Below are 22,862 nucleotides of genomic sequence, written 5' to 3' on the forward strand. Positions count from 1 at the left end.
GAGGACTCACGGCAGATGTGCTTCCATAAACTCATTTTTAATCCAGAGGGTGCTGATTGAATTTCGCACTCAGCCATCTTCACATATCTCTGCTATGTTCACCCAATAGACTGTCCGGGCGGCTGCTGCACTTCTGCAGTTTAGAGTTCCATGTTCTGCCTTTTTCGGTCCTTCAAAATTAAGTTAGAAAAAAATCGACTTATATGACATATATAAATCGATTCGGAATCATCCACGTCGCAATGCATCCAAGAATCAAATTTTCCCCCTACCCCTAGTATTGACACAGTAAAAGAATGGAAACAATGGAAAATGATCTTGCTGAACAAAACATCTTAGTATCATACATGGTTGTTTGCCACAGAACTTCTGCTATAATCCAAAATACAATGGAAAAGTCCCACAGACTTATAGACAAGGGAACCATGGCGACAGCCAGAAAAAAGAAACAACATCCCTGGGACACTATAGATATGTTGTTGTAAAACATGGCCCCCTATGACTCCATTTCATCAAGAATGTCCACCTTTTTTTGGATTATTAGCTCATCATGGAGGCATGAGAGAACAACAAAGTTTTCTTTGCGATTAACCCCTTGAAACCTGAGCATATTAGCCTGACTTCTTTCGAAAACATGGGAAGAAGGCAATGAGCAACAAAAGAAGAAAGGACCCAAATATTAGAGAGAGAACAACAAAACCCCAACCCAAATAAACAGACAAACGGATGTGAAAAAAAGAGATTAAAATGAAATAATAAAAATTATGCAACATAATTTTAAATATGTAATTATGGTAATTCTATATATTCTAAAATTCCCCATCACTTCCTGGAAAGTGTACATCCCCCAGTCAGTGCCTGTGGTTATCAGGTGGCCCCCCCCCCCCCCCCCCCCCCCCCTTTATTTTTTTTAATCTATTAATTCCTTGTTTTTGTGTGTGGAGCATTTTTGCACCAAGTTTCTTTGCCTTTTTCCCATGTTTTGGAAACAAACCCATTTGCTCCGGGTTCACAGGTTTAAACAAAATACATGTAAAAGGCGTCTGAATGCAGCACAAGAAAAGTGATGTCACTCCAGGTCCCAAAGGGTTACACCTTCACCACCGACACACCTTTAGGAGGGTTAAGTATTCCTTTCAAGTACCTTTAATACTCCTTAATTTACCCCCTAAATTAAAAGACCCCTTAGTTTCTTTTGACAATAAAACAGTCAAACCCTTAGGCCTATGTTTTAGGTTTCATTTGTGAAAGACTAACCTTTAAGTGGTAACTCCACTGATGTTAGAGTAACATGCCTCACTGGACCTAAAAATGCTGCCTTGTTTGCGTGTTCACCAGCAGATGGCCCTACAGGGGAGGCTGTGACACTCGTGTCTGGTGTTGAAGCTGCTGAGATGACTGCTGTGACAGATTTCACCTCCTGTTTTACCGCCCCGCTCACCACACACTGCCTCATCGCCAAACAGAGGAAATGAGCTGAGCAAAAACCTCTTGACACATCAGAGCAGCTCATTTAGTTGACATACAGGTTTCCTGTGTATACTCTGTGTGTGTACATACACAGAACTGAATTCAGTTTTAATTTGAGAAGAAGGGATTAGAGAAACACTATGGGAGCATCTTCCTCTGGCTTGCTGGACGAGGCTAAAATCAGCAACATCAAAGGTAAAACTGAGAGATATTTTTTCCTACTTTCCTATACAACTACATTTCTATCAGCACTTCTTGTGTGGAATCCTCAAGGAGGACTTTTGGCCGAGGTATCTTATAGTGTATGACTGCTCGATTTGAGGTTTTACAAGGAGAAAAAAACAGATAAATAGAGAGGAAGAGAAGCAGACAGAAAAGTGAAGTAAAGGAGAAATAACAGAAGTGGTCAGGATGTATGTGTGTGTGTGTGTGTGTGTGTGTGTGTGTGTGTAGGACTGATGGTAACACTTGTAATCATAGTTATCAGGGCAATATGTGGCATTTTACCGATTATCTGTATATTCACCAATCACCAATCAAATTATTCAATTAAAAAGTGCAAAGAAACTGTTAGCATGGGAAGAACATTTACTTTGTAAAACCACAGGGAGCTACTTTTTTTTTTGAAAAAATATTCATATATTCATAAATAAAAAAAGTTGCTGGCAACTGGCTGCATATGATGCTGAACATATCAGTTTTGCTAAAACATGGCTAAAGGCATTTAAACAAAGTTTTGTGTTAGAGTTTGTTATATTCCAAATTTTAAATATATAAATATTTTCTTTTTTTTTTTGGTAATACATATCAGTTCCAAATATTGGTTATCGTTCTCATTTTTCCCTCGTTACAGGTTTTTTTGGGAGAGTTTCTCCCTAGATGATATGAGGGTCTAAGGATAGAGGGATGTCGTATGCTTTAAAGCCTTCTGAGGCAAAATGTGTTTTGTGATAATGGGCTTTATAAATAAAATTGAAATTGAATTGAATTTTAAAAAAAACTGTACTGGTCGACCCCTATTGGCAATGTTAATGTTGGTTTACCATCTGCTTTAAATCTGAACATCGATTTAGAACTAGTTTATCCTCAAATGCCACATTATTTTACATGAGTCTTTATATGTTCTTACAGTTTTAAAATGCACAGTCATACTGTCAAAACTCTTCACACAGTCAGTGAAACAGAAGTTTGTGTGGCCCAAACTGTGAATTATGTTTCATTGCTTTCCCACAAATACAGTACAGTCAATGAGCATATTCTGTAAAATCTATAAACCTTTTTCTCATTCATCCTCCACCAGCCACAAAAAAACACAGGGTTGTTGTATTGGAGAGGAGAGTGGGACTTCTTATCCAGGGCCCCAATTAAAGGGGGGCCCTCCAAGCTCCCTGGAAATAAATGTAAATGTAGACTAACAGCCTAACTTTTTATTCTGGCTTTTGTGTAGTGTCTTACTATCACAATTTCATGGTTGATACTTATTCTATTTATTAAGATCCATTTTCTAAGATCTATTTTCGCTTATTTCCTGTGTTGTTTTGTTTTTGTTTCTTCAATTTAACTGTAAAGCACTTGAAATGCATTAGTTTGGTTTGAAAGGTGCTATATAAATAAAATTTCATTTGGGCAGATTTTTAGAGATTTTCAAACCCAAGTGCTGGTTCGTGGTTTCTGAGGGTATAAAATACAACTACCAAAGTTGAATGTCTCTTCCCCAACTTAAAAAAAAAACAACCCATAACTCCCTACCCAGTGCTTCAAAAATGATATCCATCCCCCGTTTTGCACTACTCCCCTCCTCTCTCATTAGTAACCAACAGTCCCTTAGTGTGTTATGAGTGACAGTGTAGGAATTGTTATCTCATGAGACATGTATGAAGTGTTCTGGTTTGGGTGATTTTTGGAGGTAAGATAACCACTTTAGCCAAGATGCATATTAATAAGGCAGACTGTAAGAAGAATTTTAACAAGTTACGTCAGTGATGACTATTGCTTGTTAGAGAAAAAAAAAACTGAATACCGCACTGACACTATTACAGAACAGTTCATTCAAATCTATGGTCATTTTTGGGACGTTGTATCAGACTGCACTTTAAAAGTGTTTCTACATGAGGATGGCATCACATATCATTCGGTGGTCGGTATTAGACAGCTCTAAGCACAGACAGGAAACATGGGGAGGGGTGTGACATGCAGCAAAGGTCCCCGGAAACAACGTGGGGACGTCTGGTTTATGGTACTCACATTAACCACCAAGACACTGGGACAGTAACTTTTTGTCATTGAAAGTGTGATAAATAAAAATGTGTTTTGGGATTAAGGCACACTTTATAATTTTAAATTCAAACTAACTTTAAAATTTAAAATTGACTAACAAAAATTGTACAACATGATGCACTTTGTGAGTTGCTTATGTCAATGTGTGCATTCCCATACATGTTATCAGCACAACCACATCCTGTCACTAATCTGCTACAATGTAATTACAGCCATTTCCAACTATTACATTATTATGGGTTGTCTGATCTGTGTGTGTGTGTGTGTGTGTGTGTGTGTGTGTGTGTGTGTAAGATGAAAGTCAGTCACAGTGTTTGGGTCACTCTGTAAGTGACCCAAACAATGTGTGATAATGGTCATACAGTGTAAACAAATGATAAACAATAGATTATGACTGAGCCACACTCAAACACATCAAGAGGCTCCAGTTAAGGGAGAACATTTACCCTTCTCATCTCTCTCAAGACATTTGACAAATCTCATACAGACACTGGTTTGAAGATGTTATTAAAGATGGATTTTGCCCTCCCAAAAAGATCTTCAGATCTGTAAATTAATACTTTTGGTGTGATTAAAGAGAATGAGATCTGGAAAAAAAACTATTGACAATTCAGACATGTTAAACAGCATCACACCTGCATATGATTTGTTATGATTCCATCATTAATACTTGAGCATTTTGCCTCTATAGGTAGTACAAATTGTATCTGTGTTATGTTATGTTATTTCATTTAACATTTCCCCTTTCTAAGCTTGATTAAATCAATCATCATGAGTATTTAACCCCTCAAAACCTTGGACATCTTTCACAAGTATGTAACCTCTGAACTTTAAGCAAAGTGGTATGATTTATTTTAAAAACATGGAAAAAAAACAGGCAATGAGCAACTTAGTATGAATTAATTAATTAATTAATATTTTATTTACTTGTATGGTCATTTGTATGACCCGTCCCACATGGGATTATTCAGACACATAAATTGAATTGCAGTATGAAATGTACCATAAATTGCAAAAAAAAAAAAAATAGTAGATTACAGAAATAATTTTGACAAAACCAGTTGAAATGTCTACAGGAAAAAAATATTTGGAGTCTTTTATTTTATATATTTGGAGACCAATCTTTACTCTCCTTTTAACTCTGTTTTTGGTCTCCAATTTCTGACAAAAATATCTGTCTCTTAAGAAGCTAATTGTACTTATTTGCACTGTATGTCTAACATACATGTCAGAATTGACAATAAAGCTGACTTTGACGTGACTTTGACTAAATACTCAACTATGTTCTGCAGCTGGTCACTATTTTTGTCTGTCTGCTGTTTGGCGCTAAGAGGGTAGTGTACAGTTGGTTTATCACAACTTTTATAAGCCTACATCAAGGGTAATAAGTTTGATGAGAGTGAACCAAAACAGTAAAGATATGGGGCATAAAACTGAACAATAAGCCAGGTGGGATGTAAACAGCAAAGTATGATGATCATTCTGTGTGGGCTCATCTGTAAGTGTCCACTTTCATATAACATGCTGGCATTCAATCCATTGTTAAAATTTTAAAACATAGTGCAGCTTTTACAGTAATATGCACTTGTTCCCCATTAAAACCAAATCTTGCGCCTATGGTTAGGATGTACTAATTATTCCATGCAATAATTAAATAAGGTGATTATTAATTTTTGAGGTGGAAAACAAAATATTTTTAAAGGGTCCAGATAAACAGAGATAAATACAGTATGATATCATTTTTTAAAAATATGTGCATCTATGTATGTGTGTTTGCAGGACTTGTGGACAGTTCATTCCAGCGCTTCCGTGTGTTTTACTGTCAGCAGTATTCTGCAGCCTACATCGGACATTTACACCAAGAGGTGGAGCCTAAGAAAGAGGGGAGGGGCCTGTTGCTCACAAGAGGGGTAAGAGCTGCACCTGTAGATCTGTCCATCAACACTCAACAATGCCCTGTTAACACTGGCTGACAGGGTGCTCTTACTCCAAACTCGTCAAATAGCGACCTTTGGTCGGTGGTCCTCAGTATCAATGTAGCGAGGCGCCTTTTAGTGTCTGTATGAGACACATTGAGCCACATCATTCTGAGACTCACTCAGCAACTTGTCTTTTATAAAGAGTGAGAAAGTTTGCGTGGAGTGAGATGGAAGAGTAGTAAACACAGGACACGCCACCCATGACAATCCAAAACAGACGCTAAAAGGGTACATAGAGCATAGTGTGACATGTAGAGTCGTTCATTAAGCAGCCACAATTGATGAGTTTGAGGAGAGAATTTTTTGCTGACTACACACATGCTGGATGTGGCAGGAAAATCTGCCAATTTTTGAAAAGGTAAATGTGTAAAGTTTAATGTGTGTGTGTGTGTGTGTGTGTGTGTGTGTGTGTGTGTGTGTGTGTACTTACAGCCTCAGTATGCTCCAGAGGAAGTGCTGTACCAAGGGAATGTAAAGTTCTCTTGCTGGGATGAGCAGGGAAAGAAATGCAGAGAGAGATACACCATCCTGAGACGTGACTACAAAGTGGAGATACATGAAAACATGGAGGTGAGACTCACATATATACACACTCACGAAAATCATTCATAATACAAATGAAATGTATGCTAGTACTGGAGATTGTTTTCTCTGTTTTCACCTGTAGTCTTTCAATCGTGGATGTGCAGCAAAGTTGGTCCTCCAGCCAGCAGGGGGCAGTGTGTTCACCACAGAGGAGGAGTCCAGAGCTCACTTGGAGCAGACCTGTGCAGGAATACTCAATGGTAATTTTAACATATTCCAATATCCAACAGAAGAACACATTGCACATCTATCACATGAGACGGGTGCGTTGGAGAGGGACGGATTGACCAAAAGGACTCCCACACACTGTCTAATGTGCAATATCACTTTTATTTGTGAGATTTCAGTACTAGACCTTCATTCTGATCGCCTGATGAAGTTCTAGCACAGAAACGTTGCAAACAAAAGTGGCATTACAAGTTAGACAGTGTGCAGAAGTCCCTTTTACAATTTATTCCAATGTAACAACATCTTTACAGAAGTTAACAATAGCTCGATTCTGGGTTCACAACAAGCGGCTAACTATGGCTAATGAAGCCAATGTGAAAGTACCCAAAATTGTAGTTTCTCAGATTCTCAAATGATGTCAGAAAGGTGTGGGCCCTAAAGTTAGACAGATGTTAAATTTTGGTTGGAATTATAATCAGGTTGAGGATATTTTAAATGTCTGCTGTGTTAGAAATCCATGTTGTGTTGTTGCAAACTTCATGATGCTTGGCAGACATTGGGTTTGTTTTCCATACCTTATGATCAAACATTGTTATTTACATCAAGAAGAAATTGGCATGAGATGTTAAGAGAACGTGGGATTTTTGTTAATCAACAACACAACTTGAAACCAACAAAATATCACCTGCCTTCAGTAATGTGCATCAGATTGATGTTGGCATTAGATGTTGTCCTGCCATTGAATTTTGGTCACTTGAAATTGTAACTTTAATTCAACCAAACATCAACATCTATCAACATTGGTGGCCAGCTAATGAGAAATGACCAGTTTGATCAACATTACAGGATTGAGCATTGTTCATGGTTAATGCCGCTAATTCATGTTTCAGAAAAAACAGTCAAGCAATATCTGTAAACTGTTGTGTGTGTCCATGTGTGTGTTTAGGAGTGAAGGAGGATTCTTCTTCAGTGGTATCGTCTCCAGCTGCCCTTGCTGTGTATCTGCACCTGCCTTACATGGGCCATACATGCTTCCTGTTCCAACAGGAAGAGGAACGAGATAACTTTCTGTCTACCCTCAAGACTTGCATTAGACACGGCAACCTTGGTAAGACACACACTCACCCACACATTTGCTAATGTAATGCAAGCCGTAGCTGAAAGTGGGGGCTAACTCTCATCGGAAGAAAACAACCCTTATAAAGTCTCAGCTGCCAAAGAGAATAGTTCAAACATATTTGGAAATGCACTTATTTACTTTCTTTCTAAGAGATGAGAAGATGATGATGATAGTTACAGATATCGTATTACAGTTACGGTGAAACAGAGCTGAGAAATATGTAACTCACTAACAGAATCTAAGGTTATATTTCATCAGCACTGCTTAGTTTTACCGTTTGATTCAAGTTTTTTCGGCCTCCATTTTCACTGTGCAGAGAGCAGTATGTTGCCCACTTCCTGTTAACAAGCTCTCGCTATTACAGCTAAACAGGGCACTAAAACATGTTTCCACAAACATTTGGGGCAAGAAATAGGCAGTGCAGTATCATAATTTGGATTTATATTTGATCAGCACTGCCTAGTTTAGGTGGGTCGTACTACCGTTTGATGCAAAGCTGGTTGAAAATCAGCAAAGTATCCTTCAAGAAGAGATGATATGTCAAACAACTTTCTCTGACATGAAACTATATATTGCCTTATTTACTACACGTCTCTGTTATAGTCTTTCTTAATCTTTTATGGCCAGTAGCTCAGGCTAGTAAATATTAGCTTATACAATCAAACTTTTTGAGTGACTCACCTGCCTGACCCAGTTCCCTGACTTGGCTGTGATTCACTGATGAACATTTCAGTGGTTTGGTACCTCGTAAATGTTGGCTTTGTATGTTTCTGAAAACCACAGAAAAGTAACATTTTTAACTTATAATGTAGCGGATATGACAAAACTTAACGTTTCTACAATGCTGTGGTTTACGTGGTTAGGTTTAGGCACAAAAACTACTGGTCATGATAAGGAAAATGGATCTTTTGGGTTAAAATACCTGGTTTTAGTGGGACAATCACCACTGGAAATGTTGTTGATGTGTTGCCAAAAAACAACTGTTTTTTTGTTTGTTGATCTCTAACAGTGGTCCGCAGCTGGCAGCCATCCCACTAAGTCACTTACTCACTAGATGAAAAGAGAACTATGTCACTTCAGAAATATTGATATGATTCGTATATAATGTAAAAAGGTAAGGTATCCATGGTTTTCAGAAATGCACAATGCCAACATTGGCTTCTAGTGACTGAGCTGACTCAACCTCTAACTTGATTTTTAATCTGAATACAAAGAGAAATGTAAAAATGACAGTTCATGGTTTTAGAGATGCTGAAACTATTTCTTGGTTACAGCACGCCAAACAACCCCCTATTATCACACATTGTCTACTTCACTTTTTTTGCTTTCGAGTTACTAATTAAACATTTGAGATACAACATTTAGTATTTTCGTGCTAAGCTAGTCCTTGCTCCTGTTTTCTACATTTGTAAAGAAAGCAAACATGCTTATTTTCCAAAATGTGAAATTAATCCCAAAAATATTGACAAAGAATTAAATCAATTAAAACAAGAAAATATGAAGTACCTAAAAAAAAAGAGATATCATCAATAATATAGGTGATGTTAATTTAAAACTGACCAGTGATGCACAACACCACATGCCTTAAAATGTACCCTTTTAAAAAATCTGAACAGTTTTTTTTAACTGCCAAAATGGTATTTGAGTCATAACCACCATCTGCTGAGGTGGTGTGGGCCCTCTGATGATTTAAACAGGTCTCAACACTTTAACGTGTCTGTAATGTCAGATGAGATTATTTAAACCCGCTGAAGAGTGAGAATTGTCTTACTGGCTGGCTCTTTGTCAATTTGTCATTTGTGGTGGCAGTTGCCCTGGCGACAGATAAAAATATTAATGCTGTTGACTTCCTGTGTGGTTAGCAAGGATACAAAGCAAAAGCTACTGCTTTACTTTAAGTCATAAGGTTGCGAAAGTATGGCATGTCATATCTGCACAGCTACTAAGATACTGTCAGCCGAAACAGGAAACAACAAACAGCTGGCCAGCAGTGACTTAAAGTGTCGACCTTATTAATTCCAAAATAATATATGAGTCTTTTTCTCTTCCAAACAACATTTTAAATTTACTCTTATTACGTTTTTGGAACTTTAATTCTTTGATTTAATAAACTAGAGATGGCTCCCTCTAGTGTCAAAAATAAATAACATGAAACAAGTCTTGACAAGCATTTCTGTTTCATTTTACCAGATAAAATTGAGTAAACGGGGGAACTTCCACAAAAAAAAGACATTTCTCTTTTTCTCTTACAAGATTACCAAAGTAAGTCTTATTGAAATTCCTTTGAGATGCACCAATCAACTTTGTTTTTTAAATAACAATGGGTCAAATGACCTTGGGTAACATGAAACAAATTGCTTATAGCAACAACTCACATCAGCTCTACTGAGCATCTTTTAGCTCATGTTTTTTGGTGCTCTTGCCCACATCCTTACTGTTCCAATTGAGTCTCGGTGCTCTCATCAACTTACTTTACAGCAGCAGCAGCAAGCCGTTTTCATCTCACAACCCGCCCAGCACCAAACAGTAGACTAACAAAGCTGGCAACCAGCTGGCGATCATAGTTTAGCATTTGCTGGCATACTTTATCTGTCTCTCATGTTGGTGGATACCAAAACAGAGCGAGAAGTAGAGCTAATATTTAATTAAGACTAAGCATACATAAATGCTAATGTTGCTTCATGTCTGCTAGATGTTTAAACAGGCAATTGTTTGCTAACACATGAGCAACTTTATAAGGTGATAACATGTCAAATGTTATGGTCAGCCTGGACTCCTGGCCATAAAAAACATTAAATACAGTGTTCATTAAGCTGGTTTACGGTCTTTTGAGATGATGCGTATAATTTTGAGGAAAACAGGCATTTCCTTGGGAAATACAGTAAGACAGTTTAGGTGCAAAACGTTGGATAGCAGGGTTGGTAGCTTATTTAATGTTGCTACTTGAGAAGATCAGTAATATTGCTGTGCTGAATACTAAACCAATGTGTTTTAAACACCCATACACGTTGTACCTTAAAAGGCCCAGTGTGTGGGATTTAGCGGCAACCAGCAGTGAGGTTGCAGGATGCAAAACTGAAACTTGCAAACAACTGAGAACTACGGTGGTTGATGCAAAAATGTGAATGGCCTTATCTAGATACAGTGTTTGCTGTGTTAGTTCTGGGCTACTGTAGAAATAACATATCACACACCACAACAGAGGACCTACTCCATATCAGACCCTAGGGAAGTGTGCCAGACTTTGCCAAGCCAACTTGACATCAAACCAAGTGACTACAACTTGATGGGTCACATGATGCCATTAGGCCCCAAAAGACATACTTTTTCCCATTAGCATGCAATGTAAAACAGACATCTGTAAATCGGTGTATACATTTTTCTAAGCATCAAAACCCACATGAAATGACATGTTTCACCATCAGAATTTGATCCATTCAGTCCAATGACATTTTTAAAGTCTCAAAGAGCCCCAAGATTAAATTGTTTTATCCTCATTCAGATTAGAGAGGGGCTAAATTGAAGTTAGCTGCTTGGCAGGCAGAGAGTTCTATTGCGCCTGCTCTACTTACAGAACAACTCCAATTTTCTACCCTGGTAGTTGAACTTTATTGGCTTCATGCATAACTAAACGAGTTTCAGGGGTAACAAAAGGTAACAAAAACACTACGATTCTTAGTTCAAGGTGATTATACACCTAAGACAAACATTGTAATAAATATTATATTTCTGCCAATATTTCCCCTTCAGTCCTTCACACTGCACCTATAAAGCTCATCTGAAAGGGAATTGAGCTGCATTTTTTCCCCACTGAGCACTAGGCCTCTCTAACAATGTCTGTTGTTACCAGATTTTCCATTGGCATTTTTGCCACACCTAATAAATCCATGTCACACTGATTTGCGTTTTCATTACCATTTTAAATGCACCATGTCGTACTTAAGATGGACCATCTCCAGAGTCAGCCCAAAGGGCGCCCTACTGCCACCAAACTGGTTGCAGTGATGTGAAATAAAAATTTTAAATTGTAAAGGAAATTATGTCACCACATTGGGTGAGTGTGTGTGTGTGTGTTTTCTGTCAACTGAGTGACTGTTTTGTACTTCAAACTGTATTCCTGGTGTACCCTTAAAGCACTGGAGCACATCACATGTCAGTGACATCAGCAGGGAAATGATTTCATGCTGCCTGCTTCAGTTTTGAGTGGCACAAGTGTGAATTACACTGATGGTGTTAATGATAAATATACTTACTCAGCATTTGTATAGCTTTCTGTTCCTCAAACATCCTCCATCAATTTAGAATGCCCAAAAACCTTAATGGGGAACAAGATCACAAAAGAATTAATATTTGGATATAAAACGGAAGAAAACAGGACATAAATTAGAGATGTGAAACCTAAAACTACTAAACACAGCAAGACCAGAACTAACTGCAGAGTCTGAACAACAGAAATTATAGCAGTGACTGGGACACATGCATGATGTGACGCAAGAATCACATTTACTTTTGTGAGAGATTTTTAAGGCCAACCCCAATAATAGTTTAGTCTATTTCTCAATACTTTGAGTATCTCTCTCAGCTACAAGCCCATAGTTCCTACTTAAAATGTAATTTTTAAAATAACAAATCACAAATATATACTGTATTTTTTACATTATTATTTTTGGGGCGTTTAATGCCTTACAGGAGTTCACCCTGAAATCAGAAATACATAGTCTTACCTGTATTACTAAAGGACTATCTTCTTTCCTGAACTACACTCAAACGTGCATCAACTCACAGAAGGAAGTGTGCACTACTGCTAGCTCACCAAGCACCGCTGAACTAGCTTATGTTATTGCTTAGCCGAAGAAGACGCCATTAATGTTTACATCTTATGCTATCATGAGCACAAATCTCTTGTCCATGAGTAGATGCACACTTCCTTCTGCGCAGTGATACGATTGGTGGGTTTAGTTCAGTAGAAAGAAAATAGATCCTACATGAAACTGCCCACAACAAGGTCTGTGGATTATCTTGAGTAACCCGCTTCAGTAGTAAGAAAATAGTTCCTACATGAAACTGCTCAGGAAACTTTTTTTTTAACTGAACTACACCAGACAACCGTATCACAACGTAGAAGGCAGCGTGTATCTAGCAACATTAGCTAGGTCTGTGGTACTGGGTGAGCTAGCAGTATATACACGCTTGCTTCTTCATGGAGATATAGTTGGTAGGTGTAGTTCAGTAGAGAGAAAATAGTTCCTTCATGAAACTGCTCACAAGATATGTGGATAACCTTGAGTAACCAGGTCCTGATTTTTGGAATGAGACTTTGCTGTTTAGTTTTTTAATTTTTTTTGTTTGTTTGTTTTGGGGCTTTTTGCACCAAAAGTCGCAAACCTAATCCAACCCTTCCTCAACCAGAGAACCACAACGGATCCTGAAGGAGCTTGTCTGTAGTTTTTAATAAACGTTACTCAAACAGGGCCAAATAGTGCACTTGTTGGGGATTATTTTAAGTGGCGGATTAATCTACATTTGGTTGTAAGGAAGGAACATGTCACCCAGTGCAACAGTGTGACTCACAATGTTTTTACTAATTTTTGGGAAAACAATGGTGTTGTATGGCACAGAGAAAGAAGATATATTAAACTTGAGACACACACAGTAGTTGAAACATGATTTCAACCAATTTCCTTTATATCTCCTTTCTGTAGACCCCTGGTGTGATTCATCCTATGAGAGCCAGGCGTACATTCGAGCCCTCCAACTCTACCGACAGGACAAAGGATGCTATGACTCCTGGGAAATGCTGCTGGGCACTGAGGAACAAGTCAGCAAACACACACACCTCCGCTTTCTGTCTGTTTCTGGTGTTCCTTCTCTTGCTTATTAAAATGTGTGTTTGCATGTGTAGGTGCTGGCTTGCCAGGTGATGGAGGAAGTGTTGCCATGGTTACAAAGCCAACTTCAGTCTAGAGTGAAGGGCAAGAAGACTGAAAGGATACGACAGTGGTTGGCAGTGAGTTGAATTTATACACCAACCAACACGACAGAGGTGTGATGAAAAGTCAGGCTCAAATATACTAAACCCACATCAAAGAAGTAGCAATGACGAAAGCCAACTGGTGCGTTGCCTCATGTTGCCTGTGTCTCAGCCAAAACATTTTTTCATGGACACACTGAAGATCACAACTGATGGCCAATGAGCACATCCCTCCTGCAGCTGTGTGATCACAGTGATTTCAAAGAAATTAAACCAATTTACTCAGGGTTCAAAGGGTTAAATAGCTTTTGAAAGGCGTCTGAACACAGCACAAGAGAACAGTAAGGAAGAATTCATGCGCAACTAAATTCAGAATTCAGAAACTGAAGTTGAATTCTGAAATTAAATAACACAGATTTTATCCTGAAAATGCACTTGTACATATCTTTATATTAATGTATAAAAATGTGTGTTTATTATATGTGAAATAGGTCACATAACAACACACCCACAGGCATTAACGTGTAACTATACTGTTCCCACAACTCTAGGGAGCTTTTTAGCATCTTTTAGGTTGTTGGTTGTTTTGGTTTTGTCGCCCACAGCTTTACTGTTTTGGTTCACTCTTACTACTTCTATTAATCTAATTTCCAGCAGCAGCTGGCACCTGATAAACCCACTGTGCACCACCTGCCCAGCACCAAACAGCAAACACAGTGAAGCATTTAGTGGTTAAAGAGCAAGATATTTTTCTCACATGATGGTGGAGACCAAACCAGAACTAAAAGCAGAGTGAATGTTGGACTAACATTCATCCAGTCGCCACAAACACAACTCCAAATGAATTCTAATGTAGCTCTGTGTCTGTTGGAAGTGTTAATTTGCCAAGTCACCACAAGAAAATGTTGGCAATGTGCATTTCTGCAAACCACAAATGTTACATTTCTAAAGTGAACTTGTCATAGGGAGTTGGAGGGGATGGTGGGTGGCATGACACACAGGCAGCCTGCAAAGCTGCAGATCACTGCAGACCACTGTTCAAGACCAACAAACAACAAAAGCTATTGTTTTTTATTAACTAATCATGCATATCCACAACTTTTTAGCCCCTTAACATGTTTTTTTTAGCAACCATAGGTGTTAATCTCAGCAGCTTTTCAGCCCCTAAATGTAAACATTTTTTTTGTGACTTGTGGCATTTTTTCCAGCTACTTTTTAACCGCAAACGTGGGTGCTATTTCGCATTACTTCTTGTCTAGCTGGTTTGTGCTCCCCAAACCAGAAATTTAAGCAGAAAAGAAAAAAAGAAACACTTCTCATCATAACCAATTGGCTTTTGCGCCTAAACATAACCACATGTCAACCACAGCATTGTTGAAATGTCAAGTTTCAACATATCAACTACAGAATAACATGCAAATATAAAGTATCCATGGTTTGTAGGAACCTATAATGCCATCCTTTTTTCTGGTAATCAGGTTGGTTTTAATGGGTAATTGGTTTTAATTTGCCTCAACAACTTTACAAGGTGAAAATATTACAGCTTGTAATGTTGCCCTTAAGTGGCCACAAAAAGCAATGAATGCTTTCAGTGCAATGCAAAGTACTCAGTCGTTCCTTTCCACTAATTTCTGATTATTATCTTATAAATTCTGTCTTCTTAGAATACTGCATCAGCTGTTTTAATTTAGATATTAATCACATTTGCAGCTTTAAACCCTGTAAATACTATATTTTATCCTGTGTTACACTGAACATAACTGTTAACAATTTGGCACATATGAAACTAAATGTTTTATGGTATCATGTTATGTTTGTGTAATCACAGACAGTGCAGGCCACCTACACGCTGGTGCTGGAACAACTTACTGCAAGTCTGGAGGCTCTGAGGGAGGAATGTCGTCAGACAGCATCAGCCAATCAGGCTCTAATCAGATCCAACCTGGACCAGATAATGTCCTCTCACCTCTTTCTGGAGGAGAAAATCAGAGGTACTGAACCAGTAAAGTTTTTAACACACCTGAAAAATGACTGACTGTTTTGGAAGGTCAAACACAGCACAGTTAACTTTTCGAAACATAAGCAAACTGGTTTGATTTTTTTTCAAAAACATTAGGGGAAAAGGCAATGATCAACTTAACAATACATGCCCTCGAAAAATGGAAGAAATGAATAAATAATAATATAATAAATCAGCAAAACAAATGTTTACATAAATAAAGTAAAAAATAAAACCAAAAAAGTGTAGAAAATTTAAAAATGTGTATTTTTTTCTGTAACAAATTTTAAATATACATTTATAATGACTATGAATACACTTAAAAGTTCAATAAAATATTCTTTAAAAAATAAATAAAATAATGACTATGAATGTAGTTTTCTGGACATGTTCCCATAATTTTGATAATTTCCTAATAATTCTTCCCCCTTTTTAAAACAAATGTTCAGCTCATTTTCTTTGTTACATTTTACTAATTTCTAGTCATTTGTGGGACATCTCTAACCATGTTCTACAATTCTACAATTCTACAATTTCATTTAGCAGACGCTTTTATCCAAAGTGACGTACAACACAAGCAAGAATTTAGACTTAAGGAAAAAACCCTTAGTAAGTGCAAAAAGTGCTTCAGGTGTGATTGGTCACAGGTATTGCCGTCTAGTGGCAGAAGAAGTGCCGCACACCCCCTGTTGCTCAATGGCTTTGCCCCATCTTCTTGAAAAAAATCAAACCACTTTGCACAGGTTTCAAAGGGTTAAACAGCTTGAGAGTCGTCTGAAGGCTGCTCAAGAAAACTGAACTAGGTTTTAAAAGGATAAACCAACATCTAGGGCTGCAATATCAGCTTCCTGTCTGATAAGAGTCCTACAGTAACCTACAAAAAGTCACAGTAAACATTTTGTGTCCCTATATGTGCGTGCATATGTTGCAGCATGTATACATGAAGAAGCAGAGAAAGTGTGCAGTGAGTCTGTAGCACTCTACCTGTCCTCCATCCTTGAAGCTCTGACGGAAAACATAAGTGCAGGGATTCAGGGGATGCGACACAAACTGCACACACAGATGGACTCAGCCTTCACACACACAAACGGAGGAACAGAGGACACAAAGAAGGTGAGAGACCTTTGTGTCAGCTGTGTATGCATATCTGATTCTTTTCATTTTTTTGCCCCAAACTTAAGCTCACATTACCCAAGTCAAATTCTATTAATACCTGGTTTAAAATCTGGTTTTGTGTGTGCTCTGCAGGCCTTGTCCACTCTGCGCTCCATCAGTCTGGATCAGAGCTATGGGCAGGTGGAGAGCCTGACAGAGAAACTTCAAAAGTTAAAGCAGCGCTTTGGACTGAACAGCCCTCAGAGGCTGGTTAACTCTGCACACCTGGAAATGGAGCAGGTACGGAGCAGTGCTAGAGGTTCAGTCATGGCCTTCATTTGAGTTTGGCAAAGTACAACATTCAATACAACCAAGACCTTTTAATAAGCCTGAGCAAAACAGAGAAAGTTCTAAGCCCTCAGTACTTCTCATTTGAATGTTCCAGCTGTTGGATAGCACTGTGTACACCTTAGAGCTGTTCCTCCAGTCATCAGCCAGACTACAGCCGTCTCAAATTCCTGTCAAGATGGAAAGAGCCAAAGAAAGAGTCCTGAAGGTAAAGGTGGCAAGGAATACTTTTTCAGCTTTAGAAATCAAGCTTGTATGACACTGCATGCACCAAAGTCAGTTTATGATTAAACTCAATTGGAATAATTTTTATGGCTCCATGCCGACAACAGACATAGCAGTTAGCACATAGACATAGACATTAAGTTACATGTTTTGTTATGTTAACAGTTAGTCCAAATTTCTTCAAATTTGACACAAATGTGCACTTGGACTCCAAGATGATGATATTCTGATTAGATTTTGGTGGTCATAGGTAAAAGGTCAAGGTCATTGTAACCTTATCTGTCTCAGTCTTGTGAACATATTTCAAGAACACCTTAAGGTTTTGGGGTTTCTTTTTTCAATTTGATTTTTTTTTCTTTAAATTTTGCACAAACATCCACATAGACCCCAGGATGAATTGAGAACATTTTGGTAGTCAAAGGTCAAGGTCACTTTGACCTCACACAACATGTTTTTTGCAATAACTCAGGAATTCATATGCTAATCATTACATTTCACACAAATGTCTAATAGGAGAGAATTATAAAGTGTTGACATTTTATATTCAAAAGGTCAAAGCGACAATAAAATATTCAGCTAAAAACACTTTTCTGGCTATAAGTCAACATCATATCCCAGGAACAGAGAGGGAGACATTTGGTCAGATACTGAACAAAGGACTCTAATCTTTGGTGTTCACCTTGAAACCGTGCTGATTGTAGAGGTCTTCCTTTTTACAAGCATGGGTGTAAACTGTAAGTGTAAGTGACTGGTGTGCAAAGGTATACATCTGCACAACTGTAATTATAGTTGTGGGTGTGGGTTATGTAGTTATTTACTGCATATGGATAATCATTTAGGGTCAATGTTCTCCACAAAATATTATTTTATAGATTAAAATTAGTTTTAGGTATGATATTAAAATACATTATTTTTTGTCCACAATAAGAAGTCCTATATACTCAGAGGTGGAAGAAGTACTCAGAACTTTTACCTAAGTGAAAGTTGCAATACTACAGTGTAGAAATGTTTCAGGTCCTACATTCAAATCTTATGAATGAAAAGTCTCTCTCTCTCACTGTGTGTGTGTGTGTGTGTGTGTGTGTGTGTGTGCGTGTGTGTGAGCAGCAGCTGGACTATGATAGTAGAGTTGTCCAGAGGAGGCTCTATGAGGAAGCTCTGCTGAAGATCACTCTGCCCGCTCTCAGCAGCAAAATGGACAGCAAGTGGAAGAATGTAGGTCAAACGCACTGCTCTGTCTCTTCAGTGGAAACATTCCTACTCTTTCTCATTTCACTAGTTTGAGTCTACCAAGTATCACATTTTCTTCTCTGTTCAGGAGCTGCAGCAGTTTGAGCAGTACATTTTCTCAGACTACAGCAGTTTCATCCTGGTTCGTAACATCTATGATGATGTACTGCAAAGCATCCTCAGCAAGGAGATAGAGACAGGTAAACACTGGTGGCTGCCACTCCAAAGTGTCCTGGGACCTTTGGGACCCAAATTAGCAAATCGTAGGACAGCAAAGGAATGCCCTGCTCTCCCTTTGATTGGCTAGTACTACTAATAATTATTAATAACAGTAATAATTATTAGTAGTAGTAGCACTTGGTGCCTTCGTCTGTTGGATTGGTTAGGTTTAGCATGTACAATGGGAGTGGTTGGGGTTAGGATAAGAACGTCATGTTGGGCCAATCAAAGGCAGAATAAGGCACATTAAGGTTGGCCATTTCTTTGCCATACTAGCTAGGATTCACACATTTGGGTCCTATAAATTTATGCATTTGCTGAACATACCTGTCTGTCCTCTCCTCAGCGGTCCAGGATGCAGCCAGTAAGAAGAGCAACAATCTCTTATTGGACACCTCAGACCTGGCCATTAGTCAGTACAGTCTGCTGGGCCTGACACCACCTCGCTCTGCGCCAGACAGTCCAGCCACTTCTGCTCGAGACTCCTCAGCAGCGGCCGCTGAAGATCCAGAACCTGCTCCTGTGGTGGAGGAAGGAGGTCAGAAAGTCCCTAAGAATGAGCCAGATCTTAACACTGATGCCAAACCTGACCCTGGTGTGACTCAAAGCCGTGACCAGAGCACAGTGTCTCCGTCTCCTGTGATTGTTGTGACCCAACAGTTCGATGAATCTGCAGCTGAGGAGGCTTCTTGCATCGAGGAAACCAGAGAAGAATTCCAGCTTGCTACTTCCGCACCTTCTAAGATGGAGTCAGCTACAGCTGAGCCTTCCAGCACAGCCCCAACTGACTCTGATGCAGCTGAAGTTGGTACACCAACCTCAGATTCCACCAATCCCATCACAGACTCCCCCGATCTTCTAATGTCCAGTCTATCCTCGCCACAGTCCACAGATGCTCCAGCTGCATGTGCTCAAAGTGATCCACCTGCAACGCCAGAAAGTTCTGCAACACCTGACCTCTCAACCTCAGTTACAGTGACAGAAGACACCTCGGACCAGCATCCCTGCCCCTCATCGTCACCCCCACCTTGTACAGATACTTCAGTTAAAATCAGGCTTGGGTCACTATGCGAGGCCATTGGTTGCGACTCTGTGGCACCTTCTGTAATGCAGACGATGGAACGGCAAACCACTGACAGAGCTGTCTACTTGACAGGACAAATAAAGGACAACTGGGAGGTGGAGAGGGTCAAAGAAGAGAAACAGTTAGAGGCAGCAGAAGAGGTGGAGGTGCGTGAGATAGTCAAAGAGGAGAAAAAGATAGAGGCAGCAGAAGAGGTGGATGTGCGTGAGAGAGTCAAAGAGGAGAAACAGATAGAGGCAGCAGAAGAGGTGGAGGTGCGTGAGAGAGTCAAAGAGGAGAAACAGATAGAGGCAGCAGAAGAGGTGGAGGTGCGTGAGAGAGTCAAAGAGGAGAAACAGATAGAGGCAGCAGAAGAGGTGGAGGTGCGTGAGAGAGTCAAAGAGGAGAAAAAGATAGAGGCAGCAGAAGAGGTGGAGGTGCGTGAGAGAGTCAAAGAGGAGAAACAGATAGAGGCAGCAGAAGAGGTGGAGGTGCGTGAGAGAGTCAAAGAGGAGAAACAGATAGAGGCAGCAGAAAAGGTGGAGGTGCATGAGATAGTCAAAGAGGAGAAAAAGATAGAGGCAGCAGAAGAGGTGGAGGTGCATGAGACAGTCGAAGAGGTGAAGGAAGAGACACAGACAGGAGAAGAGAAAGAAGAGGAGATAGAAAAGGAAAGAAGTGAAGAGCAAATGAAAGGTATAAACCAATCAGTGGGTGAGACCGTCAATGAAGGCTGCCGATCGTCTGAACCCCCAGCAGAAAGCACCACTGCCCTCACCACAGAACAGAGGGAGGGTGAGGAGAGAATAGATGGTGAGGAGAAAGGTAGTAAGCCTGAGACTGAGAAAAGAAAAGAAGATGAGGAGGAGGCAGAACAGAGAGGAGTTTGTGTGGAAAATGAAGGAAAGAAAGAGAAAGACAAAGAGGAAAAGGAGGTTTTTCAAAGCACGCAGCCAGTCGAATCACAGCCAGAGAGTACCACTGAACTGCCACTGGACAGTGTGGCTATTATCAGAGAACTTGTGACTGAGATTACTGAAGTGGAAACTGTGGTCAGCCCTTGCCCCAATGGCAGCCATACAGATATGTAGTCATTGCAATCGACTGGAAGATCTTCCAGCCAGATGTCCTTTACTATTACCTTCCTCAAAGTTTCTAAGTAAAAGGAACATTTCTTGGATTTATGTGGATGCCCAATCAGTGTTGACGGTATATATAGTCCGTAAAACAATATATTCCTCGGTGTGTGCTATGTTTGAAGATGTGTGCCAGCAGTGCCTACATATACTAAGATGCAAATCTGAGTCCTTGGATGACAAAAGGATGGCCTGGCTTGCTCTGCCTTAATGGGGGTAACTCATAATGAGAGGAGTGCACGTTGTTCCTTCGCTATCCAAGGATTCGCAAATTTGCTACCACGACGCATTGTGCACAAGCCAAAACACAGTGTTGGGAATCAAAAAAACTCACTCAATATTCATCTGCCCTCTCAGATCTGCTGGTCTTGGTTGTCTTTGCCAGTTTTTCTTCAGCATTCTGAGGGTCTTCAGCACTGAAAAATTTTCATGCATAGTAACACACACACACAGGCTCTCAGAGTCAGCATCCAACAAAATCTGCAAACAATGGGATTCATTGCAGCATGACTCAGGTTCTGTTGGCATTGTAGGGCAGTTTGAGCAAAGGGACCACTAGTCGAAACTCCGCTGCACTGTAAAATGTTTCCTGGTCTGTAATATCCTCTGCACTCATATTTTGCGATGCCATTTTTACTGTTGGAAGTGGAGCTAGTTTGCAATACAAGCAAAGACAACAGGGAGTTCTGTTTTTGAGTTAAATACGAGTACAACCCCAAATACCCAGAGACAATATCAAACCTCTTCTTCCATTTTGAAAAAATATTGTCAATCCACACAAACCAAATCAATCTGGAATTGAACCTGAGACCTGCCATTTCCCAAGACAAGACCCCACGGACTGAGCTACTGCTGTTCCAACCTGCAGTTCTGCCTGCCTCCAACAACATCACCATCATATCAAATAATAATGCTGGATGAAGGAATAACAGATTTTGCAGCTGTGAACTTCACTTTCTTGGTAAATATAGCATCCACTCAGGAATTGACAGCATTTACTATCAACACTGATTGGACGTCCACATAAAAGGTGGCGAATTTTCCCTTTAATTGTACAGTGAACATTAGCGAATGAGGAAGGAAAGTGAGAAAAAACAAAAAGAGGAGGAAGGAAGGTTAACCTTTTATATTATTACTGCATCACATTTTTTACTACCACATTTTGAAGTCAAAAAGCTTCTTTTTTTTTTTAAATAAAAGCTACAAATTATTTTGAATTCTGCTGTTTGCATTGCTTTGTTTTTTCCACTTACATTGAAATGGGAAAAAAAGACTCAATAAAGATGGAAAAACTTGATCTTAACTTGCATTCACTGTTTTGTCAGCTATTTGACCGACACTTACCTCTAATCGCATTATAAATTTATTGGTATGTTGATACAGTTAAGGTCTTACCAAACATCCAGCAGACACGGAACAAAAATATCATTTATTCTTAGTCATGTATCTGTCCACGGACGTATGTGTACTTACTCACTCTGCTTTTAGCTCTGTTTTCGGTCTCCACCAATTCTAGTGATATATTTGGCTCATATACTCTGCCATTAATTTTGTCTATCTGCAGGGAAGTAAAAAAAACTTTAAGTGGATAAAAACCTCCCTAATATTAAAAAAAAAAACCCCAATTACCTCTTCAAAGAAAATGATGTTTTCAGTTGGATTTGTTTCTCTGTCTGTCAGCAAGATTATGGAAAAACTACTGTCAGATTTAGGCCAGTGTTTTTTAACAAAGGAAAACAAGAAGAAAAAAAAAGAAATTCACAACTTCAACATTTTAAACAACTTTTGTCGCCATACAAGTACAAATTAGTATACGGCCGACATTTCATAAGTGTACAACCATATTGTCAATAAACCAAACCAAGTAAATGTATTGAAAGTACCTACAGGCTTAACGGTACATACATTTATTTTGATGTGAAAAACAAAACTATGTAGATATGATTTATTTTTCATAAAAGAACCTTAAAGACAGTG

At 39.1% G+C, this 22,862-nt stretch overlaps 1 protein-coding gene across 1 annotated transcript; it reads left to right on the forward strand.

Annotated features, from left to right (window-relative positions):
- The first annotated feature begins 1,479 nt into the window (after positions 1-1,479).
- Positions 1,480-22,188, forward strand: LOC121951544 (protein Niban 1-like). Its single transcript, XM_042497911.1, has 14 exons — positions 1,480-1,665; positions 5,527-5,657; positions 6,159-6,296; positions 6,394-6,511; positions 7,426-7,587; positions 13,302-13,417; positions 13,502-13,606; positions 15,399-15,561; positions 16,501-16,682; positions 16,818-16,964; positions 17,110-17,220; positions 18,345-18,452; positions 18,556-18,667; positions 19,033-22,188. Exons 1-14 carry the CDS (start codon positions 1,611-1,613, stop codon positions 20,838-20,840), a joined length of 3,456 nt encoding a protein of 1,151 aa, XP_042353845.1. The 5' UTR covers positions 1,480-1,610; the 3' UTR covers positions 20,841-22,188.
- The last annotated feature ends 674 nt before the right edge of the window (positions 22,189-22,862 follow it).

This window comes from Plectropomus leopardus, chromosome 12 (genome assembly GCF_008729295.1).
Source record: "Plectropomus leopardus isolate mb chromosome 12, YSFRI_Pleo_2.0, whole genome shotgun sequence".
In the NCBI taxonomy this organism is placed as follows: Eukaryota; Metazoa; Chordata; class Actinopteri; order Perciformes; family Serranidae; genus Plectropomus; species Plectropomus leopardus.